This window comes from Salmo salar, chromosome 09, assembly GCF_965601325.2.
Source record: "Salmo salar chromosome 09, fSalSal1, whole genome shotgun sequence".
NCBI lineage: Eukaryota > Metazoa > Chordata > Actinopteri > Salmoniformes > Salmonidae > Salmo > Salmo salar.
This window is the reverse complement of record NC_138299.1, coordinates 78737633-78750000: the sequence shown is the minus strand read 5'-3', so window position 1 is coordinate 78750000 and position 12368 is coordinate 78737633. Positions and strand designations below refer to the sequence as shown.

General features: G+C 50.7%; 1 protein-coding gene across 4 annotated transcripts in view; it reads left to right on the top strand.

The window, feature by feature from the left end:
- Positions 1-2073, top strand: part of LOC106611857 (protein diaphanous homolog 1) — a 63234-nt gene extending 61161 nt beyond the window's left edge. The window contains exon 12 of one of the 4 annotated variants that reach the window (XM_082955950.1): positions 1260-2073. In XM_082955950.1, coding sequence (XP_082812076.1) covers positions 1260-1715 — 456 coding nt within the window. In that variant the 3' untranslated portion in view covers positions 1716-2073. Of the gene's footprint in view, positions 1-477; positions 577-1259 lie in introns of those variants that run through there. The other 3 variants (XM_082955951.1, XM_082955949.1, XM_082955952.1) reach the window with 3 other exon arrangements.
- Positions 2074-12368: the final 10295 nt, after the last annotated feature.

Here is a 12368-nt window from a genome sequence, read left to right as displayed (position 1 = left end):
TGTGTGTGTGTGTGTGTGTGTGTGTGTGTGTGTGTGTGTGTGTGTGTGTGTGTGTGTGTGTGTGTGTGGGAGCGTGTGTGTGTGTGTGTGCGTGTGTGGGAGCGTGTGTGTGTGTGGGAGCGTGTGTTCTCTCCAGTGGAGCTGGACACTAAGCTGTGTGGGAGCGTGTGTTCTCTCCAGTGGAGCTGGACACTAAGCTGTGTGTGTGTGTGGGGGAGCGTGTGTTCTCTCCAGTGGAGCTGGAGACTAAGCTGTGTTATTTTAACCCTGTACTCTCATGTTGCTCAGTAACTGGATACTGAGCCCAGAGTGCTTTTAACCCTTTATATACTGTTTCTATCTCACTCTTTGTCCTGATGCATGGAATAAGTACTTTAAAGCTTTTGTATTGAAGGGAGTATTTTGCATATCCCAACTCCCCCAGAGACACCCTCAGAGAGTGGAGGCAGGGTCTGCTGTTGTCAACGCTGACTGTAGCTGGATGCAGAGCTGACTGTGTTCTCTCCTGTAGCTGGATGCAGAGCTGACTGTGTTCTCTCCTGTAGCTGGATGCAGAGCTGACTGTGTGTGTTCTCTCCTGTAGCTGGATGCAGAGCTGACTGTGTGTGTTCTCTCCTGTAGCTGGATGCAGAGCTGACTGTGTGTGTTCTCTCCTGTAGCTGGATGCAGAGCTGACTGTGTGTGTTCTCTCCTGTAGCTGGATGCAGAGCTGACTGTGTGTGTTCTCTCCTGTAGCTGGATGCAGAGCTGACTGTGTGTGTTCTCTCCTGTAGCTGGATGCAGAGCTGACTGTGTGTGTTCTCTCCTGTAGCTGGATGCAGAGCTGACTGTGTGTGTTCTCTCCTGTAGCTGGATGCAGAGCTGACTGTGTTCTCTCCTGTAGCTGGATGCAGAGCTGACTGTGTGTGTTCTCTCCTGTAGCTGGATGCAGAGCTGACTGTGTGTGTTCTCTCCTGTAGCTGGATGCAGAGCTGACTGTGTGTGTTCTCTCCTGTAGCTGGATGCAGAGCTGACTGTGTTCTCTCCTGTAGCTGGATGCAGAGCTGACTGTGTGTGTTCTCTCCTGTAGCTGGATGCAGAGCTGACTGTGTGTGTTCTCTCCTGTAGCTGGATGCAGAGCTGACTGTGTGTGTTCTCTCCTGTAGCTGGATGCAGAGCTGACTGTGTGTGTTCTCTCCTGTAGCTGGATGCAGAGCTGACTGTGTGTGTTCTCTCCTGTAGCTGGATGCAGAGCTGACTGTGTGTGTTCTCTCCTGTAGCTGGATGCAGAGCTGACTGCACGTCATGAGCTGCAGGTGGAGCTGAAGAAAATGGAAGGAGACTATGAACACAGAGTCCATGAGCTGGCTGCTGAAAAGGAGACTCTGGGATCTGAGAAGCAGGAGAGAGAGACAGAGAACCAGATCCTAATGGAGCAGATCAACACACTCCATGAAGAGGTACACTCACACAGAGAACCCTTCAGTCATTTAGCAGACACTCTTATCCGCAGACACTCTTATCCGCAGACACTCTTATCCGCAGACACTCTTATCCGCAGACACTCTTATCCGCAGACACTCTTATCCGCAGACACTCTTATCCGCAGACACTCTTATCCGCAGACACTCTTATCCGCAGACACTCTTATCCGCAGACACTTAGTGCATTCATCTGAAGATGGCGACAAGTTGTATTACTCTACCAATAAGAACCGAGTAGAAAACTCCCCTTGACCAATAGGAGTAAAGGGGAAAGTAATAGGAGCGCCAAGTAGCTCATGAGAAGTGGTCTTCTCAGCTGACAAAGATGAGGAGGAGGAGGAGGAGGGGGAGGGTGAGGGATGGTGTACCTGACAGTGTGCTGGTCCAGCTGGACCCTGCCTCATAGTGACACACTGAGCATGTCTGCTTAAGTATGTGTCTTATGGCTCCACACAGACCTTGGCAGGTCCCTTCCTTCCCCAACAGGCTGAGGCCAGCAGAATCATCTCATGGTCTCTCACACGTCCAACAGGCTGTCCCCACGTCAACACACACATCAAAACCCTCATCGACAGATCATTCACTCCCCCCTCCGTTTGAGACTCAGCCCAATCAGTCTTCATATGTAGTTATTATAGTAATTATAGGACTATTTCTCTCTATACGATTTGTATTTCATATACCTTTTGACTATTGGATGTTCTTATAGGCACTTTAGTATTGCCAGTGTAACAGTATAGCTTCCGTCCCTCTCCTCGCTCCTACCTGGGCTCAAACCAGGAACACATCGACAAAAGCCACCCTCGAAGCAGCGTTACCCATGTAGAGGAAGGGGAAACAACTACTCCAAGTCTCAGAGCGAGTGACGTTTGAAACGCTATTAGCGCGCACCCGGCTAACTAGCTAGCCATTTCACATGGGTTACACCAGCCTAATCTTGGGAGTTGACAGGCTTGAAGTCATAAACGGCACAATGCATTGCGAAGGGCTGCTGGCAAACGCACGAAAGTGCTGTTTGAATGAACGCTTACGAGCCTGCTGCTGCCTACCATTGCTCAGTCAGACTGCTCTATCAAATCATAGACTTAATTATAACATAATAACACACAGAAATACGAGCCTTAGGTCATTAATATGGTCGAATCCGGAAACTATCATTTCGAAAACAAAACGTTTTTCCTGTCAGTGAAATACGGAACCGTTCCGTATTTTATCTAACGGGTGGCATCCCTAAGTCTAAATATTCCTGTTACATTGCACAACCTTCAATGTTATGTCATAATTACGTAAAATTCTGGCAAATTAGTTCGCAACGAGCCAGGCGGCCCAAACTGTTGCATATACCCTGACTGCGTGCATTGAACGCAAGAGAAGTGACAATTTCACCTGGTTAACCTGTCTGGGCCTGTGGGACGCTTGCGTCCCACCCTAATCAACAGCCAGTGGAATCGCGTCGCGCTAAATGCAAAACCTCATAAATGCTATAACTTCAATTTCTCAAACATATTACTATTTTACACCGTTTTATAGATACACCTCTCCTGAATCGAACCACGTTGTCCGATTTCAAAAAGGCTTTACAGCAAAAGCAAAACATTAGATTATGTCAGCAGAGTTCCCAGCCAGAAATAATCACACAGCCATTTTCAAAGCAACTAGATGCATCACAAATACCCAAAACACAGCTAAATGCAGCACTAACCTTTGACAATCTTCATCAGATGACACTCCTAGGACATCATGTTACACAATACATGCATTCTTTTGTTCAATAAAGGTCATATTTATATATAAAAACAGCATTTTACATCGGCGCGTGACGTTCAGAAAATCTTTTCCCTCAAATGCTTCCGATGATCAGCGCTACAATTTACAAAATTACTATTCGAAAACATTGTTAAGGACTGGGGAGTTTTTCAGGATAAAAAGAAACGGAATGGAGCAAAGCACAGGCAAAATCCTAGAGGAAAACCTGGTTCAATCTGCTTCCCACCAGACACTGGGAGATTAATTCACCTTTTCAGCAGGACAATAACCCAAAACATAATCTACACTGGAGTTCCTTACCAAGAAGTTGTTACATATTTAAGTTTTGATTCAAATATGCTTGATAACCTATGGCAAGACCTGATGGTTGTCGAGCAATGATCAACAACCACTTTGACAAATGTTACACAATCCAGGTGTGGAAAGCTCTTAGAGATTTACCCAGAAGACTAACAGCTGTAATCCCTAAGAAAGGTGCTTCTACAAAGCATTGCCTCGGGGGTGTGAATACTTAAGTAAATTAGATTTCTATATTTAATTTTCAATACATTTAGTACTTTCTAAAAACATGTTTTCACTTTGTCATTATGGGTTATTGTGAGTAGATGGGTGAGAGAGAACATTTATTTCATCCATTTTGAATTCAGGCTGTATCACAGCAAATTGTGGAATAAGTTAAGCGGTATGAATACTTTCTGTAGGCACTGTAGGTTGACCTCTCACCTCTACCCATCACTTCACTCCAATACTGCTCAAGGCCAATAACAACAACCCCCCCCATCACTGCAGCAGCGCCATCTGCACTTCTCTTCTTCATCCTCCTCTTCCTCCTCCTATCCCTCGTTACTCGGCCCAGTGAAACAATGCCATCGTCAGCCCACTCTGGCCCCTGACCCTTTTCCTTCTCTGCTGTCCACACACACACACCGCTCGGTGCTGCAGGCAGGGTGGCAAGGTGATGACCTCACGGGTGCGTTGGCTGAGCTCAGCGCTGATGGATTGCCAGGGGCCCTTAGGCTGCACACGTCTCCTAGCCGGCCGCCCTGATCTTTCTCTCTATTTTCTCTGTCTCTCTTTCTGTCTCTCTCGTTGTCTCTCTCTCTCGGCCGGCATCTCTCTCTCTCTCTCTCGGCCGGCGTCTCTCTCTCGGCCGGCGTCTCTCTCTCTCTCTCGGCCGGCGTCTCTCTCTCTCTCTCGGCCGGCGTCTCTCTCTCTCTCTCTCGGCCGGCGTCTCTCTCTCTCTCTCTCTCGGCCGGCGTCTCTCTCTCTCTCTCGGCCGGCGTCTCTCTCTCTCTCTCGGCCGGCGTCTCCCTCTCTCTCTCGGCCGGCGTCTCCCTCTCTCTCTCGGCCGGCGTCTCTCTCTCTCTCTCGGCCGGCGTCTCTCTCGGTCTCTCGGCCGGCGTCTCTCTCGTTCTCTCGGCCGGCGTCTCTCTCGTTCTCTCGGCCGGCGTCTCTCTCGGTCTCTCGGCCGGCGTCTCTCTCTCTCTCTCTCGGCCGGCGTCTCTCTCTCTCTCGGCCGGCGTCTCTCTCTCTCTCGGCCGGCGTCTCTCTCTCTCTCGGCCGGCGTCTCTCTCTCTCTCGGCCGGCGTCTCTCTCGGTCTCTCTCTCGGCCGGCGTCTCTCTCGGGTCTCTCTCTCGGCCGGCGTCTCTCTCGGGTCTCTCTCTCGGCCGGCGTCTCTCTCGGGTCTCTCTCTCGGCCGGCGTCTCTCTCGGGTCTCTCTCTCGGCCGGCGTCTCTCTCGGGTCTCTCTCTCGGCCGGCGTCTCTCTCTCTCTCTCGGCCGGCGTCTCTCTCTCTCTCGGCCGGCGTCTCTCTCGGTCTCTCGGCCGGCGTCTCTCTCTCTCTCGGCCGGCGTCTCTCTCGGTCTCTCGGCCGGCGTCTCTCTCGGTCTCTCGGCCGGCGTCTCTCTCGGTCTCTCTCTCGGCCGGCGTCTCTCTCTCTCTCTCTCGGCCGGCGTCTCTCTCGGTCTCTCGGCCGGCGTCTCTCTCGGTCTCTCGGCCGGCGTCTCTCTCGGTCTCTCTTCATAGCTTGTTTGTTTTCTCGTTGTTGTTCTCTATTTTCTCTCTCTGTCTCTCAATTCAATTCAATTCAAGGGGCTTTTTTGGCTTGGGAAACATATGTTAAGCAAGTGAGGTAGATAATATACAAAAGTGAAATAAACAATAAAAATGAACAGTAAAATGTTACACATACAGAAGTTCCAAAAGAATAAAGACATTACAAATGTCATATTATTTATATATACAGTGTTGTAACGATGTACAAAAGGGAAAATAAATAAGCATAAATATGGGTTGTAAATATGGGTTGTTTGTTCTTCACTGGTTGTCCTTTTCTTGTGGCAACAGGTGACAAATATTGCTGCTGTGATGTCACACTGTGGTATTTCACCCAATAGATATGGGAGTTTATCAAAATCGGTTTGTTTTCGAATTATTTGTGGGTCTGTGTAATCTGAGGGAAATATGTGTCTCTAATATGGTCATACATTGGGCAGGAGGTTAGGAAGTGCAGCTCAGTTTCCACCTCATTTTGTGGGCAGTGTGCACATAGCCTGTCTTCTCTTGAGAGCCAGATCTGCCTACGGCGGCTTTTCTCAATAGCAAGGCTATGCTCACTGAGTCTGTACATAGTCAAAACTTTCCTTCATTTTGGGTCCGTCACAGTGGTCAGGTATTCTGCCACTGTGTACTCTCTGTTTAGGACCAAACAGCATTCTAGTTTGCTCTGTTTTTTTGTGAATTACTTAACACATTGGAAATAATGATATTTTTGTTTTCTCATGATTTGGTTGGGTCTAATTGTGTTGCTGTCCTGGGGCTTTGTGGGGTCTGTTCGTGTTTGTGAACAGAGCCCCAGGACCTGCTTGCTTAGGGGACTCTTCTCCAGGTTCATCTCTCTGTAGGTGATGGCTTTGTTATGGAAGGTTTGGGAATCGCTTCCTTTTAGGTGGTTGTAGAATTTAACGTTTCTTATCTGGATTTTGATAATAAGCGGGTATCGGCCTAATTCTGCTCTGCATGCATTATTTGGTGTTTTACGTTGTACACTGAGGATATTTTTGCAGAATTCTGCATGTGGAGTCTCAATTTGGTGTTTGTCCCATTTAGTGAATTCTTGGTTGGTGAGCGGACCCCAGACCTCACAACCATAAAGGGTAATGGGTTCTACAACTGATTCAAGTATTTTTTGCCAGATCCTAATTGGTATGTGGAATTTGATGTTCCTTTTGATGGCATATAAGGCCCTTCTTGCCTTGTCTCTCAGCTCATTCACAGCTTTGTGGAAGTTACCTGTGGCTCTGATGTTTAGGCTGAGGTATGTATAGTTTTTTGTGTGCTTTAGGGCAACGGTGTCTAGATGGAATTTGTATTTGTGGTCCTGACAACTAGACCTTTTTTGGAACACCATTATTTTGGTCTTACTGAGATTTACTATCAGGGCTCAGGTCTGGCAGAATCTGTGCAGAAGATCTAGGTGCTGCTGTGCTGCTGGTTGGGGACAGAAGCACTAGATCATCAGCAAACAGTAGACACTTGACTTCAGATTCTAGTAGGGTGAGGCCGGGTGCTGCAGACTGTTCTAGTGCCCTCGCCAATTCCTTGATATATGTTGAAGAGGGTGGGGCTTAAGCTGCCTCCCTGTCTCACCTTATGGCCCTGTGGGAAGAATGTGTGTTTTTTGCCTATTTTAACCGCACACTTGTTGTTTGTGTACATGGATTTTATAATGTTGTATGCTTTACTTCTTGCTCTTTTCTCTCTTTCTCTCTCTGTGTCTCTTTCTCTCTCTGTGTCTCTTTCTCTCTCTGTGTCTCTTTCTCTCTCTGTGTCTCTTTCTCTCTCTGTGTCTCTCTCTCTGTGTCTCTCTCTCTCTCTCTGTGTCTCTCTCTCTGTCTCTTTCTCTCTCTGTGTCTCTCTCTCTCTCTGTGTCTCTTTCTCTCTCTGTGTCTCTCTCTCTGTGTCTCTCTCTCTGTGTCTCTTTCTCTCTCTGTGTCTCTTTCTCTCTCTGTGTCTCTTTCTCTCTCTGTGTCTCTTTCTCTCTCTGTGTCTCTTTCTCTCTCTGTGTCTCTTTCTCTCTCTGTGTCTCTTTCTCTCTCTGTGTCTCTTTCTCTCTCTGTGTCTCTCTCTGTCTCTTTCTCTCTCTGTGTCTCTTTCTCTCTCTGTGTCTCTTTCTCTCTCTGTGTCTCTCTCTCTCTCTGTGTCTCTCTCTCTGTGTCTCTCTCTGTGTCTCTTTCTCTGTGTCTCTCTCTCTCTCTGTCTCTTTCTCTGTGTCTCTTTCTCTGTGTCTCTTTCTCTGTGTCTCTTTCTCTGTGTCTCTCTCTCTGTGTCTCTCTTTCTCTGTGTCTCTCTTTCTCTGTGTCTCTCTCTCTGTCTCTGGTTCTCTGATTCGCTCTCTCGCTCTGTCTCTCTGGTTTTCTGTCTCTCTGGTTTTCTGTCTCTCTGGTTTTCTGTCTCTCTGGTTTTCTGTCTCTCTGGTTTTCTGTCTCTCTGGTTTTCTGTCTCTCTGGTTTTCTGTCTCTCTGGTTCTCTGATTCGCTCTCTCGCTCTGGTTCTTGCTCTGTCTCTGGTTCTCTCTGTGTCTCTCTGGTTCTCTCTGTGTCTCTCTGGTTCTCTCTGTGTCTCTCTGGTTCTCTCTGTGTCTCTCTGGTTCTCTCTGTGTCTCTCTGTGTCTCTCTGGTTCTCTCTGTGTCTCTCTGGTTCTCTCTGTGTCTCTCTGGTTCTCTCTGTGTCTCTCTGGTTCTCTCTGTGTCTCTCTCTGTCTCTTTCTCTCTCTGTGTCTCTTTCTCTCTCTGTGTCTCTCTCTCTGTGTCTCTCTCTGTGTCTCTTTCTCTGTGTCTCTCTCTCTCTCTGTTTCTCTTTCTCTGTGTCTCTCTTTCTCTGTGTCTCTCTCTCTCTGGTTCTCTCTGTGTCTCTCTGGTTCTCTCTGTGTCTCTCTGTGTCTCTCTGTGTCTCTCTCGTTCTCTCTGGTTCTCTCTGTGTCTCTCTGGTTCTCTCTGTGTCTCTCTGGTTCTCTCTGTGTCTCTCTGGTTCTCTCTGTGTCTCTCTGGTTCTCTCTGTGTCTCTCTGGTTCTCTCTGTGTCTCTCTGTGTCTCTCTCGTTCTCTCTGTGTCTCTGTCGTTCTCTCTGTGTCTCTCGTTCTCTCTGGTTCTCTCTGTGTCTCTCTGTGTCTCTCTCGTTCTCTCTGTGTCTCTCTCGTTCTCTCTGTCTCTCTCTCTGAAGGCAGTTTATTATGAGTTGGTGATTGTTGGAAGAGAGAGAAGAAAATGAGCAATATAGCTAGAAAAAAGAGAGAGGAGGATGAAGGAGGGGAAGATAACGGGGGGGGGGAGGGGGATAAAAGGGATAGGAGGAGGATAAAGGGGGAGAGGAGGGGAGGGTAAAGGGGGGGAGAGGGGTGATAAAAGGGATAGGAGGAGGATAAAGGGGGAAAGGAGGGGAGGGTAAAGGGGGGGAGAGGGGGGATAAAAGGGATAGGAGGAGGATAAAGGGGGAAAGGAGGGGGAGAGGAGGGGAGGATAAAGGGGGGAGAGGGGGGATAAAAGGCGATAGGAGGGGAAGATAAAGGGGGAGGGGGGGAGATAAAGGGGGAGAAGAGGGGAGGATAAAGGGGAGGATAAAGGGGAGAAGAGGAGGATGATAAAGGGGAGGGGAGGATAAAAGGGGAGAGGAGGGGGGATAAAGGGAATGGAATCCTTGCTCTCTCTCTGAAGGAGAATGAGGAGTAGGGAAATGACTAGCTTGCTCCTCTCCTCCGTGTCTCTCTCCATCCTCTTTCAGCACCCTGGTCCTCCTGCTCAGTCTCTGTCCTTCTCCTCTCCTCCTCCGTGTCTCTCTCCATCCTCTTTCAGCACCCTGGTCCTCCTGCTCAGTCTCTGTCCTTCTCCTCTCCTCCTCCGTGTCTCTCTCCATCCTCTTTCAGCGCCCTGGTCCTCCTGCTCTTCCTCTGTCCTTCTCCTCTCCTCCTCCGTGTCTCTCTCCATCCTCTTTCAGCGCCCTGGTCCTCCTGCTCTTCCTCTGTCCTTCTCCTCTCCTCCTCCGTGTCTCTCTCCATCCTCTTTCAGCGCCCTGGTCCTCCTGCTCAGTCTCTGTCCTTCTCCTCTCCTCCTCCGTGTCTCTCTCCATCCTCTTTCAGCACCCTGGTCCTCCTGCTCAGTCTCTGTCCTTCTCCTCTCCTCCTCCGTGTCTCTCTCCATCCTCTTTCAGCGCCCTGGTCCTCCTGCTCTTCCTCTGTCCTTCTCCTCTCCTCCTCCGTGTCTCTCTCCATCCTCTTTCAGCGCCCTGGTCCTCCTGCTCTTCCTCTGTCCTTCTCCTCTCCTCCTCCGTGTCTCTCTCCATCCTCTTTCAGCGCCCTGGTCCTCCTGCTCTTCCTCTGTCCTTCTCCTCTCCTCCTCCGTGTCTCTCTCCATCCTCTTTCAGCACCCTGGTCCTCCTGCTCTTTCTCTGTCCTTCTCCCACTTGATTGCTGGATTTATGGATGAATGTTTTTTTGCTAAATTGCACAGAGTGGTTGATGAAAGGATTCGTGAGGCATTTATCTCTCTCTCCCCTCTCTCTCTCTCTGTTTGTAACAGATTGGATATGAGGATCTGTCTGAAACCAGTTTCTGGACTAAGACCAAAGAGGATCGCTATGAGAACAACGAGCTGTTCACCAAACTGACCCTGGCCTTCTCCTCCCAGACCAAGAGTGAGTGTCACCCCGTGCACGTGTGTTTATGCAGGCATGTGTGTCACCCCGTGCACGTGTGTTTATGCAGGCCTGTGTGTCGCCCCGTGCACGTGTGTTTATGCAGGCCTGTGTGTCGCCCCGTGCACGTGTGTTTATGCAGGCCTGTGTGTCACCCCGTGCACGTGTGTTTATGCAGGCCTGTGTGTCACCCCGTGCACGTGTGTTTATGCAGGCCTGTGTGTCGCCCCGTGCACGTGTGTTTATGCAGGCCTGTGTGTCGCCCCGTGCACGTGTGTTTATGCAGGCCTGTGTGTCGCCCCGTGCACGTGTGTTTATGCAGGCCTGTGTGTCACCCCGTGCACGTGTGTTTATGCAGGCCTGTGTGTCACCCCGTGCACGTGTGTTTATGCAGGCCTGTGTGTCGCCCCGTGCACGTGTGTTTATGCAGGCCTGTGTGTCGCCCCGTGCACGTGTGTTTATGCAGGCCTGTGTGTCGCCCCGTGCACGTGTGTTTATGCAGGCCTGTGTGTCGCCCCGTGCACGTGTGTTTATGCAGGCCTGTGTGTCACCCCGTGCACGTGTGTTTATGCAGGCCTGTGTGTCACCCCGTGCACGTGTGTTTATGCAGGCCTGTGTGTCGCCCCGTGCACGTGTGTTTATGCAGGCCTGTGTGTCGCCCCGTGCACGTGTGTTTATGCAGGCCTGTGTGTCACCCCGTGCACGTGTGTTTATGCAGGCCTGTGTGTCGCCCCGTGCACGTGTGTTTATGCAGGCCTGTGTGTCGCCCCGTGCACGTGTGTTTATGCAGGCCTGTGTGTCACCCCGTGCACGTGTGTTTATGCAGGCCTGTGTGTCACCCCGTGCACGTGTGTTTATGCAGGCCTGTGTGTCGCCCCGTGCACGTGTGTTTATGCAGGCCTGTGTGTCGCCCCGTGCACGTGTGTTTATGCAGGCCTGTGTGTCACCCCGTGCACGTGTGTTTATGCAGGCCTGTGTGTCACCCCGTGCACGTGTGTTTATGCAGGCCTGTGTGTCGCCCCGTGCACGTGTGTTTATGCAGGCCTGTGTGTCGCCCCGTGCACGTGTGTTTATGCAGGCCTGTGTGTCGCCCCGTGCACGTGTGTTTATGCAGGCCTGTGTGTCACCCCGTGCACGTGTGTTTATGCAGGCCTGTGTGTCACCCCGTGCACGTGTGTTTATGCAGGCCTGTGTGTCGCCCCGTGCACGTGTGTTTATGCAGGCCTGTGTGTCACCCCGTGCACGTGTGTTTATGCAGGCCTGTGTGTCGCCCCGTGCACGTGTGTTTATGCAGGCCTGTGTGTCGCCCCGTGCACGTGTGTTTATGCAGGCCTGTGTGTCACCCCGTGCACGTGTGTTTATGCAGGCCTGTGTGTCACCCCGTGCACGTGTGTTTATGCAGGCCTGTGTGTCACCCCGTGCACGTGTGTTTATGCAGGCCTGTGTGTCACCCCGTGCACGTGTGTTTATGCAGGCCTGTGTGTCACCCCGTGCACGTGTGTTTATGCAGGCCTGTGTGTCGCCCCGTGCACGTGTGTTTATGCAGGCATGTGTGTCACCCCGTGCACGTGTGTTTATGCAGGCCTGTGTGTCGCCCCGTGCACGTGTGTTTATGCATGCATGTGTGTCACCCCGTGCACGTGTGTTTATGCAGGCATGTGTGTCACCCCGTGCACGTGTGTTTATGCAGGCCTGTGTGTCACCCCGTGCACGTGTGTTTATGCAGGCCTGTGTGTCACCCCGTGCACGTGTGTTTATGCAGGCCTGTGTGTCACCCCGTGCACGTGTGTTTATGCAGGCCTGTGTGTCACCCCGTGCACGTGTGTTTATGCAGGCCTGTGTGTCACCCCGTGCACGTGTGTTTATGCAGGCCTGTGTGTCACCCCGTGCACGTGTGTTTATGCAGGCCTGTGTGTCACCCCGTGCACGTGTGTTTATGCAGGCATGTGTGTCACCCCGTGCACGTGTGTTTATGCAGGCCTGTGTGTCGCCCCGTGCACGTGTGTTTATGCAGGCATGTGTGTCACCCCGTGCACGTGTTTTTATGCAGGCCTGTGTGTCGCCCCGTGCACGTGTGTTTATGCAGGCATGTGTGTCACCCCGTGCACGTGTGTTTATGCAGGCATGTGTGTCACCCCGTGCACGTGTGTTTATGCAGGCATGTGTGTCACCCCGTGCACGTGTGTTTATGCAGGCCTGTGTGTCCTGTGGCTCATGTGTCCCTGCCTGACAGCAGTGCACTTGTCTCAGTAAAGTTGACTTACTAATGATGATGGATTTTTCTCCTGCTCCATCTCTCTCTCCCTTTCTCTCTCTCTTTCTCTCTCTCTCCATGTCCATTCCATCCATCCCACAGCCTCCAAAGGTAAGAACACACAAATGATGTTGGGCACAAGGGCTGGTGTGTGTGTGTGTGTGTGTGTGTGTGTGTGTGTGTGTGTGTGTGTGTG